The sequence below is a fragment of the Toxorhynchites rutilus genome, chromosome 3, assembly GCF_029784135.1.
Source record: "Toxorhynchites rutilus septentrionalis strain SRP chromosome 3, ASM2978413v1, whole genome shotgun sequence".
In the NCBI taxonomy this organism is placed as follows: Eukaryota; Metazoa; Arthropoda; class Insecta; order Diptera; family Culicidae; genus Toxorhynchites; species Toxorhynchites rutilus.
The window spans coordinates 330,420,551-330,441,406 of record NC_073746.1 but is presented as its reverse complement, the minus strand read 5'-3'; the positions used below and the strand labels follow the sequence as shown (position 1 = coordinate 330,441,406).

General features: G+C 42.1%; 2 protein-coding genes across 3 annotated transcripts in view; both read left to right on the top strand.

Annotated features, from left to right (window-relative positions):
• LOC129773621 (probable 4-coumarate--CoA ligase 1) overlaps positions 1–20,856 on the top strand; it is a 39,441-nt gene that overhangs the window by 8,114 nt on the left and 10,471 nt on the right. The window lies entirely within an intron of this gene.
• On the top strand, positions 1,452–9,266 carry LOC129773619 (eukaryotic translation initiation factor 4 gamma 3-like). 2 transcript variants are annotated; one of them, XM_055777259.1, is made up of 3 exons: positions 1,456–2,850; positions 2,930–3,409; positions 3,482–9,266. In XM_055777259.1, exons 2-3 carry the CDS (start codon positions 3,017–3,019, stop codon positions 9,098–9,100), a joined length of 6,012 nt encoding a protein of 2,003 aa, XP_055633234.1. In that variant the 5' UTR covers positions 1,456–2,850; positions 2,930–3,016; the 3' UTR covers positions 9,101–9,266. The 2 variants fall into 2 exon arrangements, with proteins under 2 accessions (XP_055633233.1, XP_055633234.1); XM_055777258.1 differs by having other exon boundaries at positions 1,452–2,850; positions 2,930–9,266.

Below are 20,856 nucleotides of genomic sequence, written 5' to 3'. Positions count from 1 at the left end.
CGATTTCGACCTGCAATTAGACATTGTGAATAGAGTGGTACAGTGTCGACGTCTGGAGGTGACTTTCAGTGTGGGGCCATAATTTGGGCCCCGAATTCGATGTTAACAAAAATGTCCAATTAGAGGTAAAAATGTCCAATTAAACGTGTCACATTACATGTCTGTTAGCTAAATGTCGCATTAAATGTAACTTACTGTATACTTTTTTTTATCAAACAGCAACTATCTAACATCGACAACACTTTTGTAACAACACGTAACTGGAACGAAAACGTGCTAATAGGATTCAATTATGGTATCATAGATGAGATACGCCATACACACTTCAATTATCCACGCTTTTGATGCTACCCTGCTAAGTCTCACAATGAATTTGAAATCATTTCCCGTAGTAAACCTCAGCTACTGTAACTGCGAACCATGTTTTCGAGTTTTCTTTGAGGATGAGCAAGATGCACGATATCGTGGGTAATTCTGTTCTTCAGTCGAAAACTTCTGCGGTGCGAACTTATTCGCGTAAGCGAGTTTTTCCCGAAATTTGTCAGTGTGTGATAGGCTCTTGCTCTTTTTTTTTTAGTAATGACTTTCACATTATCTGGCCAGAGTCTGGAGTCTGGATTTATCGTTTGGATAGTGCCTAACCCAGTTGCCGATGTTAATGTTGATAGAATCAACGAATAGTCATTGTTACGGTAAAGCCGGTATTCTAGTGTAGAGGCACGAATTTCGGACGTTTTTTCGAGCTCAAAAAAAAAAATAAAACAAAGGGTAGCTTTACTATCGATTATATCATTAGCTGTTTGTCTATCTTTTGACAATAAATCAAAAATAAAATGGAACAAAAAAAAATCATAATTAGAATAACTACAAGATTATAAAGTGAGAGGGCTAAAAAAAAAGTTGTGTCATGGCGTACGCGATTCCAGCCCTTTTGGTTATCTGAAACAAAAAAAAATTAACAAATTCTGAATCAGTAAAGATGTCGCTATCGCATGAACCTCGGACAAGTGAAATACAGGTTTTTTTTTAAATAGTGCCTGTTTGCAGAGAAAAATGATGTTATAAACGTGTTTTTTACGTTTCATTTTTGAAAAATAGTAGAGTTGAAAAACAATATTTTTTTATTGGTTCATGCGATTCTATTCATATAAATTCGACATAAATCGGTTCAGTAGAACTTAGGATATCATGCACGCCAGTTTAAAAAAAAACTAGATTCGAAAAAAACGCGTTTGAAGTTAATTTTTATAGCCATACTAGGTTAGATGCCGCATCACTAAAATGGCTATAACTCGATAAATAATGGGATTTTCGAAAAGTTCTTTCTAGGTTTTATTCTTAAATGCCTAAACATCAGAAATATGATGAAAAAATTGGATTTTTTAAATTCCAGTACTAGAATACTGCCTTAATTTGATATACTTCTCGGATTTTTTTAGATAAACTATGAAATGGAATGCTTACATTTCTGTTATTTTAGATTTCGCAAAAAAAATACAGAGTATCAAGACAAATCAACAGTACTAGTCGACATAATTCTATAAAAATAGTCCTTTTGAACAGGTAGATATAAGCACCAGACATTTTCAAAAAAATCTGCTATTCCAATAACATTCGACAAAAAAGGAACAGAAAAAAATCGTTCATTTTCATGTGATCTTGTTTTAATCGTTCGTAAAACCCATGAATTAGTTGAAATTACATACAATATGTTTGTAATAGTAATTTGAGCTTTTGAAATCATGACATCATTTTTTTTTATTATCAATGCCCGCTCATTATTATTATAAAAAAAATCATGAATCATTAGGAATGCGAAATCAGAGGAAAATGTTGGAGCTGGATTCTAATTCAACCCACCGTTTTGAAATCGTCAGGCAGCAAACGAACACATTCAAACAGCAGGTAAAACAAGTTTTCAGTGTAGATCACACCAAATTCGTGCCCTTTTTAAGCCACGTCAAATTAGCTACCTGCAGTTCTTGATCAAACATTTCCTGAGTCCTTTCCAGGCTTTCTACGGCAGTCGTACGAACTGAGTCACGTGGAATGTAGTTGTTTTTGTCGAAAGTATTTTCTTCGCAGTAAAATCATTTCCATCGGGTATCAAGTTTGCGAGAAATTGATGTTTGCTGGGAAATAATTGCTACGTGCCTCCAACGAAAGTGTCTGTCCGGGGGATCGACAGCACTTAACGAAGGTGAACCGGAGGTCAAGCAAGTCAAATCAGTGGTTGGATTTCAGCGAAAGGGCGTAAACGGAAGATGTGTTGATTAGCGTTTTCATTGTTTTCGCGGCGTTTGCGAGTGATTTGATGGTGTAAATCGTCGCGATTACGGTGTATTTCCATGAAATGGTGCTAGTGAAAACGTTTTTTGTTGTTTTGAACATTGCTAGTGATAGGACTTGTTGTTGAAACTGAAACGCCGTTAGGAAGAATTCAAAATAAACGTGCAAGTTGGCCCTTTTGGAAAGTAAACTCGTCGTTATTTTACGTAACCAAATCGATGGATGCATGACGTCACGATCTGTCAAAGTTTGTTCCACGGCCTAATTTTTTCCTTTATTCCGCGATGAGTTTGTCGTAAAAAGATTTTCAAGCCGAAATATCGAGAAAACAATCGCAAATAGTGATCAAAGTGTGTGGAAACTGCTTTGCTGCCGAGAAAACATCGGTGCAGCTAGAAGGACAGCGGAAAATAGCTGGATACCACGTCTGGCTGTGCTGACATTTAGATAACCTATATTTCATCCGATTTTTATTTTCTCCTCGAACTGCACTTATGGTGCGTGTACAATTGGAAGAGCTATAATTGATTCAATGCGATGTGGAAAATTTACGTAGACATGGTAGGTAGCAGGAAACTGGAAAGCATGTTGGGTTTGCAGGTAGAATTGCAGTGTTAATTGTTTTGTTTCCGTTTTTCAGCACTCGGTTGAGCATTAAAAGCGAAACGCGGCCAATTATGTTTCATCTGGTGTGACGTCAAGTTCTCCGAAACAAAATAAAAAAAGAATGCAGAGTGGAGGAGGCCCATTGCAATCGGGTCCGCCCGTAATGCGAGGACTAGCATCGGGAACACCTACTTCTTCACAGCAGCAGCCCGATATGCAAAAGATGCAGTCGCAACCTCCATTGATGAATCAACAGTATCAGCAGCAGCAGAATATGTTTCGAAGCGCTGGTACGAATCAAGCAACTCGGCCGACACGTCCAATAATGTCAACCTTCCATGGTCCGATTTATGCGCCAGTGTTTCAAGTGCCGTATAATCCACGGATACCAGGCCAATGGGCAAATTACGGTTCGATGCCCTATCCGCATCAGTTCTATGTCCAGCAGCACATAATCTCTGGTCAGCATCAACAGAATCGACGGAATCCGGCTGGTGAAAACAATTTAGTTAATGTAAATAGCAACTATTCGGCTGCACCTTCGAACGGAGGCACTAATCTTAATCCGCTAACGCCTATTCCGCAGATGCCGCAGGTTCAGTTGACACAACCACAGCCGAATCAATCTACGATGGCAGTATCACACGATCTGCTCGTGATGCAGCAAATGCATCAGCAGCAGCAGCAGCAACCACAACAAACACCCCAACAGGTGACCGGTGCTGGCCAAACGCCAATAGATCAACATCAGCCGAACTCTGCTCAAGTTAACGTTGGAACACCGCAGCCTCCGCACGCGATGATGCAGCAATTACAACTAGCTCCTCATTTGACGGCTGGCAACACAGCTCCAGCTGCCAAAGTTAACAAAAAGAAGCAACGTGGTTCGCGAGCAATTCCAATCATTCATCCCGATACTAACGAGGATGTTTTGGATAAAATTTACAATGATTCGACACCCGCGGCAGCAGCATCCACATCGACAGTGTCGTCCTCAACAACGGGTCCACCACAGCCAATAGCCACGGCACCATCGTATAATACTATTCCCCCGAATGTACCCCAAATTCCACTAAATGCAGCCGTCGAGCCAGACTATGATAGCTACACGCCTCATCCTCACCAGGGAACACCAGAGCTAGCTGGTCCCGCCGGAATGGGACTGTTACATCATCAGCCTCCACCACATTTACATCATCCACCTCCACCGGTCAATCATCCGCCTCCACATGTTCACCCGGCACATCCGGCTGCACATCCGGCCGCTGGCCAAGGTCCTATGCTAATCACCCACGAGATGGGAAGACCACAGTCTGTAAATTCACAAGCGCATGAACTTCAATTTGGTCCAATCAAAATAGTAAACCCGCCACCGCATCTTCCACATCATTCGGTAGCAAGCGTAGCCGCAGCGGAAATGACCGCTGGCGGAACACCCGTCGTTTCGGCAATCGTAGATGCACCTTCGGTGGAAATTAAACCTTTCCAGAAAAAGAAAAAACCCATTAGTGAGGTCGTAATCCAGCAGCCTCCTCCTCTACAACAGCCGCAACCACAGCATTCAATCGAGATGCATCCATCAAAATCGCTTCCACCCAATAATAGTTCACAACAGCAACAGCAGCAGCAACATCTTCAGCACAATGCTTGCATCGGTATGAACGAATCCATTCAAATCCCATGTGCTGGACCGGTACGGTATCGTACAATCTCGGAGAAATCGATTGCAGAATCAACCCTCTCAACGGACGCGGAGCCGTTCGTCTACACTGGCCCTAGCAGTTGCACTATTCAGCAACCAATTCCGCCACGTGTTGAAGAAATTCCGCAACCAGCCAATATTGTCCCAGAAGTGGTGGTACCTTTCGTACCAATAATGGCAGCAGCCACGGTCGCTGTTGAACAGCAATTGCAACAGCCGCAACCACAGCAGCAGCACCAATTTCCCCAAGAGACTGTTCCACTCAAACGAGAAGTGGACGAGCCGCCACCGATGGCTAAGAGTAGCAACAAAAACATAGATACATTGATAGCGAGCGTGGAGAAACTTAGTGTAGAAGATAATAATAACAGCAGCAACAATAATAACGCCAGTTCGAATCAGACCGGCTCTAGTAACAACAACAACAACAACAACAACAACAGTAAAAAACAGAAGCAAAACAAAAAGCGTATAATAGATGATACCATTGCTAGTGAAACTAGCAAGAACACCGGCAGCAGCATGGCTTCTGCCCCAATAGTGGAACAGCAACCGATAGTTGCGGCAGTCGATGAAACGGATAGATCTGTTGTTTCGACCGAAACACCTCAACAACATCAAGAAAAACAACAGTTGTCATCGTCATCGTCGTCGTTGATTAGTAATTTAGTGGAGCATAATACTAATAAGTTAGATAATGATAATATAATTAATAATAATAATAATGTGGATTGCACCAGTACTACGAATACAGCTACCGATAATACGACAGAGCAAATTAACCCATCGCCACTGATGATGGAGAATGATACGCAACAGAAACCATCGCTAGACTCTCGGCAACACACTCCCGAGAAGCTGGACATTGAGAATAATGTGCAGCATGCCGAATTCGTCGACGATAATAAGAATGTGGTTGGTGTTGGTGAAACCACCGGAAGCACACCGGAAGTGGTTACGAAGCCAGAGATCTCGCCACCAAAAGAAAGCACAACCACAGCAAACGAATCAAGTGTGGTAGCAACAGCAGCAGCGGTCCCAGCAGCAGCCGCACCGGTGGCGACCGACGTCGGAAATGCTAAATTGAATCCAGCAATTCCTGCCAAAAAATCCCGTTCAATCACACTGATCGAGTACGATCCGGATCAGTGGAGTCCGGACAATCCATCCGGCAAGAAGAAGTATTCCCGCGATCAGTTGATGCAGCTGAAGAACACGGCGACCGCACGCGAGAAGCCTGCCAATCTGCCCAACAGTCTGGAGAATGTGCTGATCCGAAGCAATCATGGCGGCGGAAACCATTCGATGGGTGGTGGAGGTGGCGGAGGTCAAATGCGGTCAAATTACGCCGAAATATCGCTGCTGCCGACGTTTATGAAGGATCGAATGGGTGGTGGCGGTGGTGGCGGGGGCATGATGGGCCAAATGAGACAACCATACACGACAAAGCGCTCGTCGCAACAGGGAAACAGTGGCGGCCAATCGGGTCCCCAATCGAATAAACAATCGCAGCAAAGCATGAGCAAAACGGGCTCCAAAATAATCCGCCTCCAGCTGGACGAGGAGGTAAAGCTGAATGAATGCGCCAATGCGTGGCGCCCGAGACATCTGCAGTCCAACGACAATCTGGAGGAGTCGGAACGAGTTACACAGGAGCTGTACAAGAAGTTCCGTTCGATTCTCAACAAGTTGACGCCGGAAAACTTCGACAAGTTGGTTCAACAGGTCAAATCCTACGTCATCGATACCGACGAGCGGTTAAGTGGTTGCATTCGGCTTGTCTTCGAGAAGGCAATTTCGGAGCCCAATTTCTCCGAAGCGTACTCCAAAATGTGCAAAGAGATTGGCACTATTGCCATCCAGGAGAACAAGGAGAAGCGGATGAGCTTCAAGGGTTGTCTGCTGAGTCAGTGTCAGCATGAGTTTGAGAAGCGCCGGAACGACCAGACGAGCGCCAGTCGGGAATTGCGCGTCCGACTCGAAGCGAGTAAGGGTTTACCAAAGGAGGAATACGAAGAGCTGAAGGCACAGCTTGAGGAGGACGAGCTGAAGGTGCGACGACGAGCCGTCGGTACGGTTCGCTTCATCGGAGAGCTGTTCAAACATGGTCAGCTGACGACCAAGATTATGAACAGTTGTATCCTGTTACTGATCGAGAAAGATGATCGAGATTACGACGAAGAGACGCTCGAGTGTCTGTGCAAACTGCTCACCACAGTTGGTTCCAAGATGGAGCAGGAGAGTAAAATAGATTTGGGAACCTATTTCGACAAGATGTCGGAGATTGTTAAACATAGAGACCAGTACCGAATCAGCAGTCGCATCCGGTTTATGATCCAGGATGTGATCGATTTGCGCCGAAATGGGTGGCAACCCCGTCGTCAGGAGCTGAATCCAAAGACGATGAATCAAATCGTGAAGGAAGCGGAGACGGAACAGTTGCAGATAAGCATGAACTATATTCCACGCGGAAAGGACAGTGGATACTCGAGTGATATGGGACGTGGTAATCGGGGCAATATGCAAGGAGGCGGTTCGAAGATGTCCGGATCGATGGGTTCCGGTTACAATCAGGGTACGCTCGGTCGCGGCGGTAACCAAGGTTCGATGAAAGGTGGTCGAATGCAAACCGATGACGATGGATTCCAGCAAATCTCCAACAATCGCAACAATCGTGCGCCACCGATCGATCCGAAGAAGATAACCATTCCGGTCAATTTAGATGTTACTACCAAACTCGGATCGGCATCCAGCTATCAGGGCTGGAAGAACAATAGCAACATGTTTGCGGCACTCAACAACGAAGAGTCCAACCAGGGTGGCGGTGGAGGAAGCATGATGGATCGTGATGGCGATCGAGATCGCGACCGAAGTGGAAGTCATCGGGATCGTGATCGTAATCAGCGGGATCGAGACCGAAGTGGAAGCCACAACAAAAACTCGGGCAGCAGGGATTCCTATCACCATAAGGGCTCGATGGAACGAGATCGGTATAACCGATATGGTGGCAGCAGCAGTCAGAGTGACGACCGTATGTCAAGGTCCTCACGGGAACCATCATCGGGCAGTGGAATGAGACCGATGAGTAGTCAGCACAGTAATAGCCAAATGCTCGACAGAGACCGAGATCGTAACATGGGCAAAATGTCCTCTCAACAAACACTACCTAGCCGATCGTCGCAACAGCGACATATTCCCCCATCAATGTCGGGACGAATGGGTCCTCCGTCTGGTGACGGTATGACTATTTCCAGATCCAGCTCAGAACTCTACCAACAACAACAACAACAACAACAACAACAGCAGCAGCAGCAGCAGCAGCAACAACAGCAACAGCAGCCGCCGCCACAGCAATCACAACTACCATTGCCTGTTTCCACGAAGGATGCATCGAGACGAAACTTCGAAGTGCCGGATAGTGCCGCTGAGGAGGCACTGATGAAGTTCTCCAAACTGGTCAACGTGGAGATGGATGATTCCGACTATGGGCCCTGCATCGAAACGCTGGAACAAACGATCAAACGGGAACATTTTCACGCGGCTATTTACCAACTGTTCAATGACAACATCGAACGCGATGCGAAATCGAGGGAAATTGTCGCCCGAGTGCACGCGCTGATGTTCGAGAAAGGGGTCATCACCAAGGCCGACTATCTGCATGCGCTGGAGGAGATTTTCAAGTCAGCGGAAGATTTAATCATCGATCTACCTCAGCTGTACAAATACCTTGCCACGTTCTACGTGCCGCTGCTCTACAAACAGTACATTACCCTGGCCGACATCCTGAACGTTGCGCAGGTAGTCATCAACCAATATGGTGCTGTTCTGCTCAAAGAGCTGCTGCTACAGTACGAGAGTCTGTACGGAAGAGATGCCACCGTTTTGCTGTGGTACGACGATTCGTCCCCAAAGTTCAACGATTTCATAAAGCTAGGTAGCAACGAAAAGGTGGAAAAATATTTGAACGATGCCAAGCTGGGGTATCTGCTGGACAGACGGGAACTGAACATGCAGACGGTCGGTGCGCAAATCAAACATTTCCTCGAGAGCAACGCAAAGTTTGTGGACATCTTCAGTTGGATTGCGCAATACGTTGGTCGAGAGCAGGAATCTTCCAATGAGTTCATCCGAACGCTTACGCGGGCGGTGATAGAACACAGTATAGACAGCAAGAAGAAACTAATTGTGGCCGAATTCCAGAAGCGTCATCAGCTGTTGGCCAAGTATATCGATAACAAGCCTGAGCGGGAACTGCAGGCTATGTACGCTATCCAGCGGATAGTGGTAGAACTAGAACATCCGCAGAATCTGTTGACCGCGATTCTGGAACAGCTGTTCGATAACGATGTGATAATGGAGGGTATCCGACTCTGGAAGGAATCCTCCGATCCGCACGAAGCGGCTGGCAAGGGAGTGTGTCTCAAAGGAATTACGCAGTTCATGACCATGTATATGGAGAGTCTGAGCGATGATGAGAATACTACTGAAGATGCTTTTTTTTAAATCGCGTACACATTTTGACTATATTGGAAGCATTATAATGATTATACTACTAATAAACAATTGATAAAAAATATGAATAAATCTAACGTTAAGATCAACATTTATTTACATATATATTTATAAACTATCAAATAAAGTATCTGGTGAACCACAAACAAAGCGTTGTTCTTTTTCCCCTATCGAAAGTATGTCACTTAAGCGGAGCAGCATTTATCGTTTCAGCAAAAGGCACGATTGCTTCGAATGCGAGAAAGGAATACAATGAGTGTCTCGAATTAACAACAGAACGTCCTTATAACAGCATTTTCTAATGTAGTGGTTTCCAATCGATGGTCCAAGGCCGATAGAGGGAACGCGAAGCCTTTCCTGGCCCTATTTTACAGAGCCTGGAATTAATTACATCCATTGTTCTCGAAAGATGACTGTAGCGACCGGTTCTCGTAAAGTATCGATCGTACAATTTTAGATTGTGTTTGTCTGGACCAATTCGGTTCATGATGAACTATAACACATCCAATGCAATCTCATCAATGACATCATTGGAATTAATTTCAGCGTCCTTCAATTGTCTTCGGAGTCTTGGAATCTCTAGCAAAAGCTGGCTGTAGAAGGCTGCCCAATACGCGAATCTGGATTGGCACTTTACTGGGCTGGAGTAAGGAAAAGTGTCGAGTGAATTTCCCTTGTTCCTGGAACAAACTGAATTGACTGCCTTCGCACAAATTCCCTACGGAACGAGCAACGAACGGGAGCAGAATCAATCTATTAAATATCAACTAAGCGGAAGGATCAACGAGTACAAGATCTTCACGAACTCCGAGCGCAAATTATACAACTATTGCTGCGGACGTTGGAAAACTTTAATCGGAAGAACTCTCGTCAGTCGATTCAATAGGAAGTTTCGGATTTAATCGTACGATACGATTCCAAAGACTACTTGCTTTATTCAGAGAACCTTGGGTTTTTATACAATTTTCTTCTATCCTAATCGAAACTTAATGTGTGAAGGAAAGAGAAAACTATAAACGTTCTTGCCTTTTTGTATATAAATCCATTAACTATCGCCATTACCATACAACTCCTGGTTAATGTTTATCTGAGATTTGTAACTGCATTCTAAGACCAATGGAGCCTAGCGCGATATGAAATGTGTGCGATCTATTTGGTCTCTTTCCTTTCCGTTATTCTATTGCACCCGCTCCCGATAGGTTGTTATTTTAGGATCGTACACTCGACTCGCGTTTTATCGTGTAATGTTTTCCTTCTGTCCTTCTTTCGATTGTTTACGATATTGAAATTGAATTGCATAATTCTTTCGATTTCTTACACTGGCTTTCCGAAACATCGTATTTGGGGACTGTCCACATACCCCGTGGACAGAAAAAGCACGGTTTTAGACTCCCCGCTCCTCCTCCGTGGACAAGCGTGGACATTCTCATACCCCTACCTCCCTTTGTCCACGTGGACATTTTTCCTTTTTAAATTAAAATAATTAAGGAAAGAACTGATTTGCGCCTAAATTCCATGAAATGAATTTTCTTGGATTTTTTCGAATGTTACGAATAAAGTGAAGAGCTCGGGTATGTTAGTTATTATTTAAAGTATATTTGAAGATGTATTTTCATTTTTTATGTGCACGAATAATGATTACTACGCTGTTGACAGCTGGATGCGTAGATGCTTTCTGAAAATCGGTACCTTGCTGGTGATATCGGTTCTGAAGCAACGGAGTGTCGTAGAATAGATTCCAATGAATATTTTGAAACATTAGGACAATACCTAAAGCGTTACATAGGGGTTTTTAATAATTCGAAAAATTGCCAAAATGGCGGCCATTTTTGTTGAAAATGAGTAATTTTTCATTAAAAAAATCACCATTTAGAAGCTCATAAAAAATGAAAAAAATTAGATATCAAAAAACGGCTTTGTAGCGCTTTAGATAATCAATTTTTAAAGGCTGATAAAAAATTTCAGCCAAATCGGACGAGTAGATCCTAAGATATTGATACCACCAGTTGAGAAAACACGGTATCGAGAAAAACGCGTTTCAAATTCGTACAGTAATTCTATATGTATTCCTTAAGGTGAGGTCATACTTTTGGCTGTAACTTTCTATCGAAATCAAATATCGAAAAGGGGCATAAGCTTCCCGAAAATGCAAAAATAACAAAAATTCGATTTTTTGTACCAGTTGTAGCGCATTGTTTTTGTACGGTAGAGAAATGGGTAGCATAACAAAGCAAATGCTTTATATGAGTTTAATTTTGAAATACTTGTGAGTATATGATATTTTTCCATTATAAGCGAATATATAAAGGCTATTGGCGATCTAACGTACAAATCTACACCTAGGCGGCGCTGCGGTGAAAGTGATGCTGGTTTTAAATTTTGCCATGTGAGCTTATGAAAGGTTTGTAGTTCTTTCCATAAATTACAATGTTATAATCATAAAAGATTATTTGATTGCGATGAGTTTGTAAGAAATTTAATTCTGCGCAATTTTATATATAACATGTTATTTATTCACCTATTTCAGTAGTGAAAACTATAAAAATGTTGACAATGGTTGAATTAAAGAAGGAAATTCGAGAGCACAATCAAACACAAGTAGAAAAATGCACGATTCCTGCATGTGATAACTACCTTGGAAAGCCCGGAAGTAAAATATACGAGATTTGTTTTTGAGTTTTAGGTTACATTAGAATAATTTTCTTAGTTCGAAAACAAAATCCAGATGTCTCACCGATCGTTTACGTTTTGCGTTAGATCGCCAATCAGGTTTGCTAATTGGCGATCTAACGCAAAACGTAAACAATCGGTGAGACATCTGGATTTTGTTTTTGAACTAAGAAAATGATGCTAATGTAACCTAAAACTCAAAAACAAATCACGTATATTTTACTTCCGGGCTCTCCAAGGTAGTTCTCACATGCAGGAATCGTACATTTTTCTACTTGTGTTTAATTGTGCTCTCGAATTTCCTTCTTTAATTCAACCATTGTCAACTTTTTTATAGTTTTCACTACTGAAAGAGGTAAATAAATGTACCATTGGCATACGCAAAATCATACCGTTAGGTAGACCATGATTTGTAGCCATGGTACAACAGTAACAAAATGAAAAAAAGTGAGAGTTTAGTTCCAACCACCAAACAGAGAAGTCGAAATAAATCAAGCTCTTAACATTAAAAATTAATTTCATTCTTTGGAAGAACTTAACAATTTTGGCGACGAGGAGAAGTTCATGCCATTTTCCGGAAGCAACGTCAAGCTTGTTCCTGTTCCTATTCAAGTTTAAATTCCGTTCCGCTTCTGAAGTCCTCAAACCGTCACGAATTCAAGAATGGCCGACGCAGATTTGAAGCAAGCGATTCTCCGGCTGACTGATCTCATCGCAAACCAGTTTCAGTACGATCCAGACGGCGGCATCTTCTTCGATTCGTGGTATGCTCGATACGAGGACGAGGAAGTTCGTGAAAATCGACATCAACGGTGTACCAGCAAAGTTGCAGCTCGATTGTGCATCTGACATCACCATCATCTCCAAACGAACTTGGGCATCGGTGGGTAAGCCTGTCATCGAGACAACGGATGTCGCTGCTGTGAGCGCCTCGGGTGACGGCATCGATATCGTAGGTGAATTCAACGCTGAAATCACCATCCAAGACGTGACAAAAGTGGGCCGCATTTTCGTTACAAGCAATCCGGATCTCAACGTTCTGGGAATTGAAACGATCGATCAGTTCGATCTCTGGTCGGTTCCGTTCAGTTCATTAGTCAACTCAATCCAACAAAACTCAAACGCAACAATGCAGAAGCTGCAAGCGAAGTTCCCTGAAGTGTTCCAACCAACCCTCGGATGCTGCACCAAAGCGCTCTACCCGAAGCCAGATGCACGACCTGTGTACTGCCCCAAGCGACTGGTTGCCTACGCTGCCCTTCCGAAGGTTGATGCTGAGCTGCAGAGACTTCATGACAACGGCATCATCTCGCCAGTTCAGTTTTCTGATTGGGCTGCACCTATCGTCGTGGTTCGTAAATCTGATGTCTACGTTCGCATTCGTGGTGACTATTCCACAGGTCTCAACAATGCACTAGAATCAGATCGCCATCCACTGCCTCATCCGGACGATATCTTCGGTGAACTCGCCGGTTGCCGTTTCTTCTCCTGTGTCGATCTTTCGGATGCCTATCTCCAGGTCGAAGTTGAAGAAGCTTCTCGGAAACTGCTAACGATAAACACACACAAGGGTCTGTTCCAGTACAACCGATTGCCACCCGGAGTCAAATCCGCACCAGGTGCATTCCAGAGGATCATCGACAGTATGCTAGCCGGAATTCCTGGAGTGAAACCGTACCTGGATGACATTCTAATTGCTGGAAAGACCCAAGAAGAGCACGATCGTAGTCTGAATGATGTGCTCCAACGTATTCGTGAGTATGGATTCCATCTGCGCATCGAGAAGTGCCGTTTTTCACTTCCGCAGATCAAGTTTCTGGGTCACATCCTCGACAAGGATGGTCTCCGCTCGGTTCCAACCAAAACAAGAGCAATCTTTGAGATGTCAGCACCAACGAATCTGTCGCAACTGCGTTCATACCGGGGTGCGATTAACTACTATGGACGGTTCGTTGGACAGATGAAGGAACTCCGAGCGCCGCTGGACTGTCTACTGAAGAAACTTGTCGAAGGGGAGAAGGCAGTAATGTTCCAGGATCTGCAGACGTATCTATCGGTTTACCGGTCAACACCAAACAGAAGCATAGATGGTAAGACACCAGCTCATCTATTTCTAGGTCGACCGCTACGAACGACACTGGATCTGCTGAAGCCGTGTCCTCCAAGTCCAACGCTGGTCAACGAAAAGCAAAATTCCCAGTTCAACAGACGACATGGTGCGATGAAACGAACCTTTGATGCTGAAGAAATGGTATTTGCCCAGGTTCATTATCGTAACACAACAGAATGGGTTCCAGGTCAAATCATCGAGCGCAAGGGTAACGTAAACTACACCGTGTTGCTCGAGAACGGACGACTCATTCGAGAACACACAAACCAACTTCGACAACGATATGGAAGCGATGCCGATGCTGATTCTACACCTCAAAATCAACTTCCTTTGGCACTGCTGATCGATGAATTCATTCTTCAAGATATGAAACCTCCGGGTCCAGTAGTTCCTCCAAAAGAAAATGAGCAACCGATTCTTGATGATGAGCCGATGCCTGTCGGTGATGAACAAGAAATTGTTGAAGAAGACGTTAACGATGATGAATCTGATGTTCCTATTGAAGACTCTCCACAACCCGTCAGGCCAGAAGGAAGACTTCGTAGGCTCCCAGCATGGCTTGTACCGTACGATATTTTCTAAAAAAGGAAGATGTACCATTGGCATACGCAAAATCATACCGTTAGGTAGACCATGATTTGTAGCCATGGTACGACAGTAACAAAATGAAAAAAAGTGAGAGTTTAGTTCCAACCACCAAACAGAGAAGTCGAAATAAATCAAGCTCTTAACATTAAAAATCAATTTCATTCTTTGGAAGGACTTAACAATAAATAACATGTTGTATATAAAATTGCGCAGAATTAAATTTCTTAAAAACTCATCGCAATCAAATAATCTTTTATGATTATAACATTGTAATTCATGGAAAGTACTACAAACCTTCCATAAGCTCACATGGCAAAATTTAAAACCATCATCACTTTCACAGCAGCGCCGCCTAGGTGTAGATTTGTACGTTAGATCGCCAATAGCGAATTCGTTTTTGTTCAGTTTCAACCCCAGTGCCGCACTAACTGCTGTTTTTATTCACTCAGGCCTTCTACCTCTCAAACGTCAAAAGTATTTGTTTTCTTCGAAACAGCGATCCGCGTTGAGGGCATTGAGCTTCCGTTACTAGTTTAGGGGAGCGTCAAAGAATAGCTGATTTTCAGTCGGAGTGAACGTTTTCAAAATTAAAATTATGAATGAAAAATAGCTTTTCCATATCAAATTAGTATTCTATTTAAATTAAAAACATTTTTGTTTGCAGATGGGGAATAAGTCTCATACGAAAATTGTTTATGAAGACAACTTTATATTATAATGAAAAAAAAGTCACAAGAGGGTTGTGTCCGAGACACGATCGCATAGTTGACGTAGGATTCCGTTAGGCTATCTGCTGGTTTTGGATATGTTTGAAGAATTATATCGTTAAACTCTTTGATAATAATTTGGTGGCTCTGAAAAGGGCCGTTTTGTTTGGTTTTTTGTGTATTGTTTGTTCACTCCACCAGTGTTTACCGAGTGATGATGACAGAAGGATGGTAAACAGTCGTTGGACTGATCCTCTTTGATGCTAGACGAGATGCCTCCTGTAATATGTACCGATGAAATTTATTTAACCATTAACCAATGTAATATAAAATAATTACCAATACCGAACACAATGTGTTGCAATATGTATGCACCCCTCGTAACTATCGTTTAGTAGTGTGTGTGCGCTAGCATGAATAGAGCAGTAGAGTGCGATAGAAGAACAAGGAGAGCCCGCCATCAGTTTTGATATGTACGTTTGAAGAGTAAAGACAAGATAATAAATACGTTATAATAAATCATCGAGTATTCTTTACAAAATACAATATGGTGTCAGAAGCAATCGCGTGCTTCTAATATTTCCGGCGTCAATAAGTATATCGCGGAAAATAGCTGAAAATTTCTCTATGGTGAAGAAAAATTTTACGCTTTCGCGTGAGTTCTGTTCTTAGACTACCTTTATTTCTATTTTGCTAAAATATATATACACGTTTTTCTTACTCAAGAGAAGGAGAAAGAATTCTCCTTTACATAAACTACAGGTACTAAAAAACTAAAAAGAGAAAAGAAAATATTTGTCGTCTGTTCATCAGGCCTAAAATTTATGTTATTGTTTTTCTTTCCCTATCCCTATCCGGAGACGTAAACAATCTTCTTGGGGAAAACGTTTTTTCCCTTTTTCTATTTCCTTTGTTTCGTCCACAAGCGGCCGAAGCATCCTAGTTTATTACCCTTATCCGCAATAAATGAATCTCTCAATTTTATAATTTTATCGCTTCAATTTGCTCTTGTTTCCCTTTTTTTATTTGGGATTCCCTATCGGATTGTGATGTCTATTTTCCGTCCGTAACAATAGCGTTTCTTTTTCGATCGGATCGTCTGAAAGTCGCGTGTGAACGAATTGAGTTTCATCGGCGGCCATTTTGAATAGACGAAAAAAATTTCACAGGAGTACAGTTATCTTTCCAGTTTCCTCATCAATATGGATTCGGAACAATTTCGGCTGTTTATGGAACAGCAATCGAAGATTTTTGCACAGATGATGACCACTGTGTCACAGCGGTCTTCGCAGGAGCAGCCAGTCCAGCCAGCGGCACTCAGTGTACCCGTACCTCAACGAGTTGTCACTGACAATGGAACCAACTTTGTGAATAAGAAAATGACCAAGTTCGCTTCTGATTGGGATTTTGAGTTGGTTACATCTGCTCCACACCATCAACAGGCCAACGGGAAAGCAAAGTCTGCGGTGAAAATAGCTAAGTATTTAATGAAAAAGGCCGATGAAAGCGGTTCTGATTTTTGGTATACGCTACTCCATTGGCGTAACATACCAAATAATATTGGATCCAGTCCGGCAGCACGACTTTTGTCGCGTACAACACGATGCGGCCGCGCAAGGAAACCGTTACGTTGCCATGTCGCTATTTGCCATATAATCCTGACCGTTCGACGACACAACATTTTCCTCTCCAACCGATGGTACAATCTGCAAATCAGGAATCTCATGCTGGTTCATTGAATCAAACTGAAGTTGAAATTATAAATGAGCCAACTGAACATCTTACCGGAACAACTGCTCTACTGTCATCTTCAAACCAACCGTATTCTGAACCAGGAGAAACAACAACAAAAGCCACAGCTACGTCTCCTGGGTCGAACCATAAGGGTACTCGACCAATTACACCGTCGCAGAATAACCGTCAACCAATTACACCGTCGCAGAATAACCGTCCAAAAAGAGAAATTCGTATACCAGAAAAGTTTAAAGATTTTCGCTTGCAGTTCTGATAAACATTAGATTAGGAAAGGGAGGATGTTGCAATATGTATGCACCCCTCGTAACTATCGTTTAGTAGTGTGTGTGCGCTAGCATGAATAGAGCAGTAGAGTGCGATAGAAGAACAAGGAGAGCCCGCCATCAGTTTTGATATGTACGTTTGAAGAGTAAAGACAAGATAATAAATACGTTATAATAAATCATCGAGTATTCTTTACAAAATACAATACAATGATAATAATTTTTTTGATAATTTTTCTCATCAGTAAAACATGTTACTTTAATATAGACAGAACATATTTGAAATGGGAAAGGTAATTTTCTTTTATAATTTTTACTTTCTGAGTGTTTTTTTTCAACCCAATGCGAATTTTAATTGTACTAACAACACCTAATACCATATGTAGAGCATATGGGAAATCACTATTTCTTAACTTTTTCAATTTTTCTCGCCGTTTAAACTTTCCTTGGGTGAAAATGAATACAACATAACAGACAACTTAAACCAAACGACCCGTTCTCGAGCGGGAACACACCTTGGTTTTTATTTATGAAAATTAAAATAAATCGTTTCACATATCAAGTCAATTTAAATTAGACTAACAATACCTAATGCTATATGTAGAGCATATGGGAAATCCATTATTTCTTCACTTATTCAATTTTTCTCGACATATCAACTATCCTTAGGTGAAAATGAATACAACAAAACAAACAGCGTAAACCAAACGATCCGTTCTCGAGCGGGAACACACCCTTGTTTTTATTTACGAAAATTGAAATAAATCGTTTCATATAGTCAATTCAACACAACTGCTACCATATGCGATTTTACATTTACACTTGTGCTAAATTATTCATATGAAATTTCGCGAAGCACCCAACATTAAAGTTCCAAATTTAAATTTTATTCGCTAGAATTAATCGTGTCACGCACCTTACTTGCAATATAAAAATGCCCCCGGCTTGTATATATTTGCAATGCCGATTATCCCCAGGCAGCTTGGTTTCGATGTCTCTGTTAGGGAATACATTTTGGTAGGAACGAAGGCTCCCCTTACTTTCCTGTATTCGCAATGACGATTTCTCCCAGGCAGCTTGGTTTTGATGTCTCTGTTAGGGACCCGCCGCATGTGTTGTCAATTTCGACTAATCAGAAGTGGGTATTTCGGTTAGGATAGGGGTTGAGATTTTTCAATTGTTCGATAGTTAGTTTCATGCCATATATTATTTTCTTCAATATAAAAAATTGTTATGGAGTGCTGAAATCGATTGACGCAAAAATTTCATCAATCCATCATGAAATGACTGAGCAATAAGCGTTTGAAATTGGACAACTTTCACTATGTACTCGATTTTAGATTTTCAATTTGTACCCCAATATGTTCCTGAAAGACGTAATCCTACGTCAAAATCAGCAACAATATTGGAATTGTATGGCCATATGGTTGAATCAAAGTCAGAAATACGTGTTTCTAATAATTAAATAACATAATGTGAAAATTTTCATTCAAATTTTAAAAATTGAAAACCGGCTTCGTGTCTTCTAATCTGATAGAGATTACACTAACGAGTTTGGGACCCAAATTATGACTCTAATTTGAAGTCGCCACCAGACGTCGACGTCATCGCGAATTACCAATTTACCACCATCTGACATATCGTGATGTCGATGATGAACTTTTACAGCAGAGGGATAGTGAGATAGGCGGTGACGGTAGGTAGAGTGAGATAGCGATAATCGTGTCATATGGGCACCTTACACGATCAACCGGATTGACAATAAGTGTCTTCAATATCGTGACAGCTAGGCTTTCAACATCTGATCTAACCTCAATCAATATTTTTCCACCTTACACGGTCAATATCGCCCTCAACCCGGGACAACGAAAATATCCGCGATGGCTAGTGGCGACATTTGAGTTTGGGATCCAAACTATTCTCTATCAGATTAGAAGGCTATGAGGCAATTTTCAATTGGTAAAATTTGAATGAAAATATCTACTTGGTATTATTTAATTAGTTGAAGCGCGTAGTCCTAACCAAGATGCTAAACTATAGGTGTTTCGTTCTTGACACTTTCATGACAATACGTGAGACGAGTAGCGAGACGTAGCTTTCTGAATTATTTACTTTTTGTTTGGTTGTGTGGTTATGGTTTCATAACTCGCTGAGGAAAACAACTGAAGGAAGAAATGAACAAATATATATTCGTGAAAAATAGTGTACTATAGCTGCAATAAGGTATTTATATTATATATTAAAGGTTGTGTCACATCAAATTGCATCACGGAAAAAACGCTGTAGAAATTCGCCCAGTAGACCGATCCTTTTGAAAATTTTAGACAGTAAAATAAAAACTATTAAACAACTTTTGGCATTTTCTTTTTATTCATACTTCGAGCCCAAGCCCGTATGCTCGCACATTCCTCTTTACCCCGTCCATAAGGTTCTGTACAACGTCAGGTTGTAGTTTTTTTTAACAGAAATCCATTTTCTCTTGAAGTCCGCCTACGATTTGACAACTTTAGGGTTCTTCCGGAGGGCCTGCTTCATAATCGCCCAAAATTTCTCTATTGGGCGAAGCTCCGGCGCGTTGGGCGGGTTCAATTCCTTTGGCACAAAGGTGACCCCGTTGGCTTCGTACCACTCCAACACGTCCTTTGAATAGTGGCACGAAGCGAGATCCGGCCAGAAGATGGTCGGGCCCTCGTGCTGCTTCAATAGTGGTAGTAAGCGCTTCTGTAGGCACTCCTTAAGGTAAACCTGCCCGTTTACCGTGCCGGTCATCACGAAGGGGGCGCTCCGCTTTCCGCAAGAGCAGATCGCTTGCCACACCATGGAAGGGGGCTTAACTACGCGCTTGTGATCTTTTTCACTGACGGAGCATCCATTTTTGCCGTTCTTCACCTTCCGGTCGATGGTTAGGTTCTCGAAGTATCGTTTTAGTACTCTGCTGACCGTGGATTGGACGATTCCCAGCATCTTACCGATGTCCCGATGTGACAACTCCGGATTCTCGAAATGAGTGCACAGGATTAATTCACGACGCTCTTTTTCGTTCGACGACATTTTTCCAAATTTACGAAAAATTGACAGTGAAGCATGGCCAACGTGATCTATACACTCTTATCTGATTATAAGCGAAAGCTGAAGATATAATTCCTAAAAATTAAATTTCTACAGCGTTTTTTCCGTGATGCAATTTGATGTGACACACCCTTTATTCAATACTTTTGGGGGACCGTGATGATTTGATGAGCTTGTGGGTGTGTGGGTGTGCTATAAGTCTAAGAAATCTGTTGTCGAACTCCTCCACAGATAATCGTTCATCTCGCGGTTCTCTATCATGCCAAAATTATATTGTGAATATTTTATTTACTTCAGATGCCGTATTATTGTGCAGTAAAAGGATGTGGAAACAAGGTTCTCATAACGAAAAATAACCCGGACATTGTTTACCATTGTTTTTGGAGATGGAGATAAAAATCAAGGTATATGCTCACGTCATTTCCATAGCAGCAGCTACGATGACCGACATCAAATGCGCCATGAACTTAATGGTACGAGGCAATATAGGATGTTGAATTCCAAAGTTAAACCTTTTTTCTGCCTTATATGTATCAGCCATTCCATGTCGAACCGATATAGTGGTTCTCCGGATTTCGTGGAAAG

What these genes read in the sequence shown, in the direction of transcription:
- LOC129773619 (XM_055777258.1), top strand. Translation starts at nt 3,017, where the DNA reads ATGCAGAGTGGAGGAGGCCCATTGCAATCGGGTCCGCCCGTAATGCGA.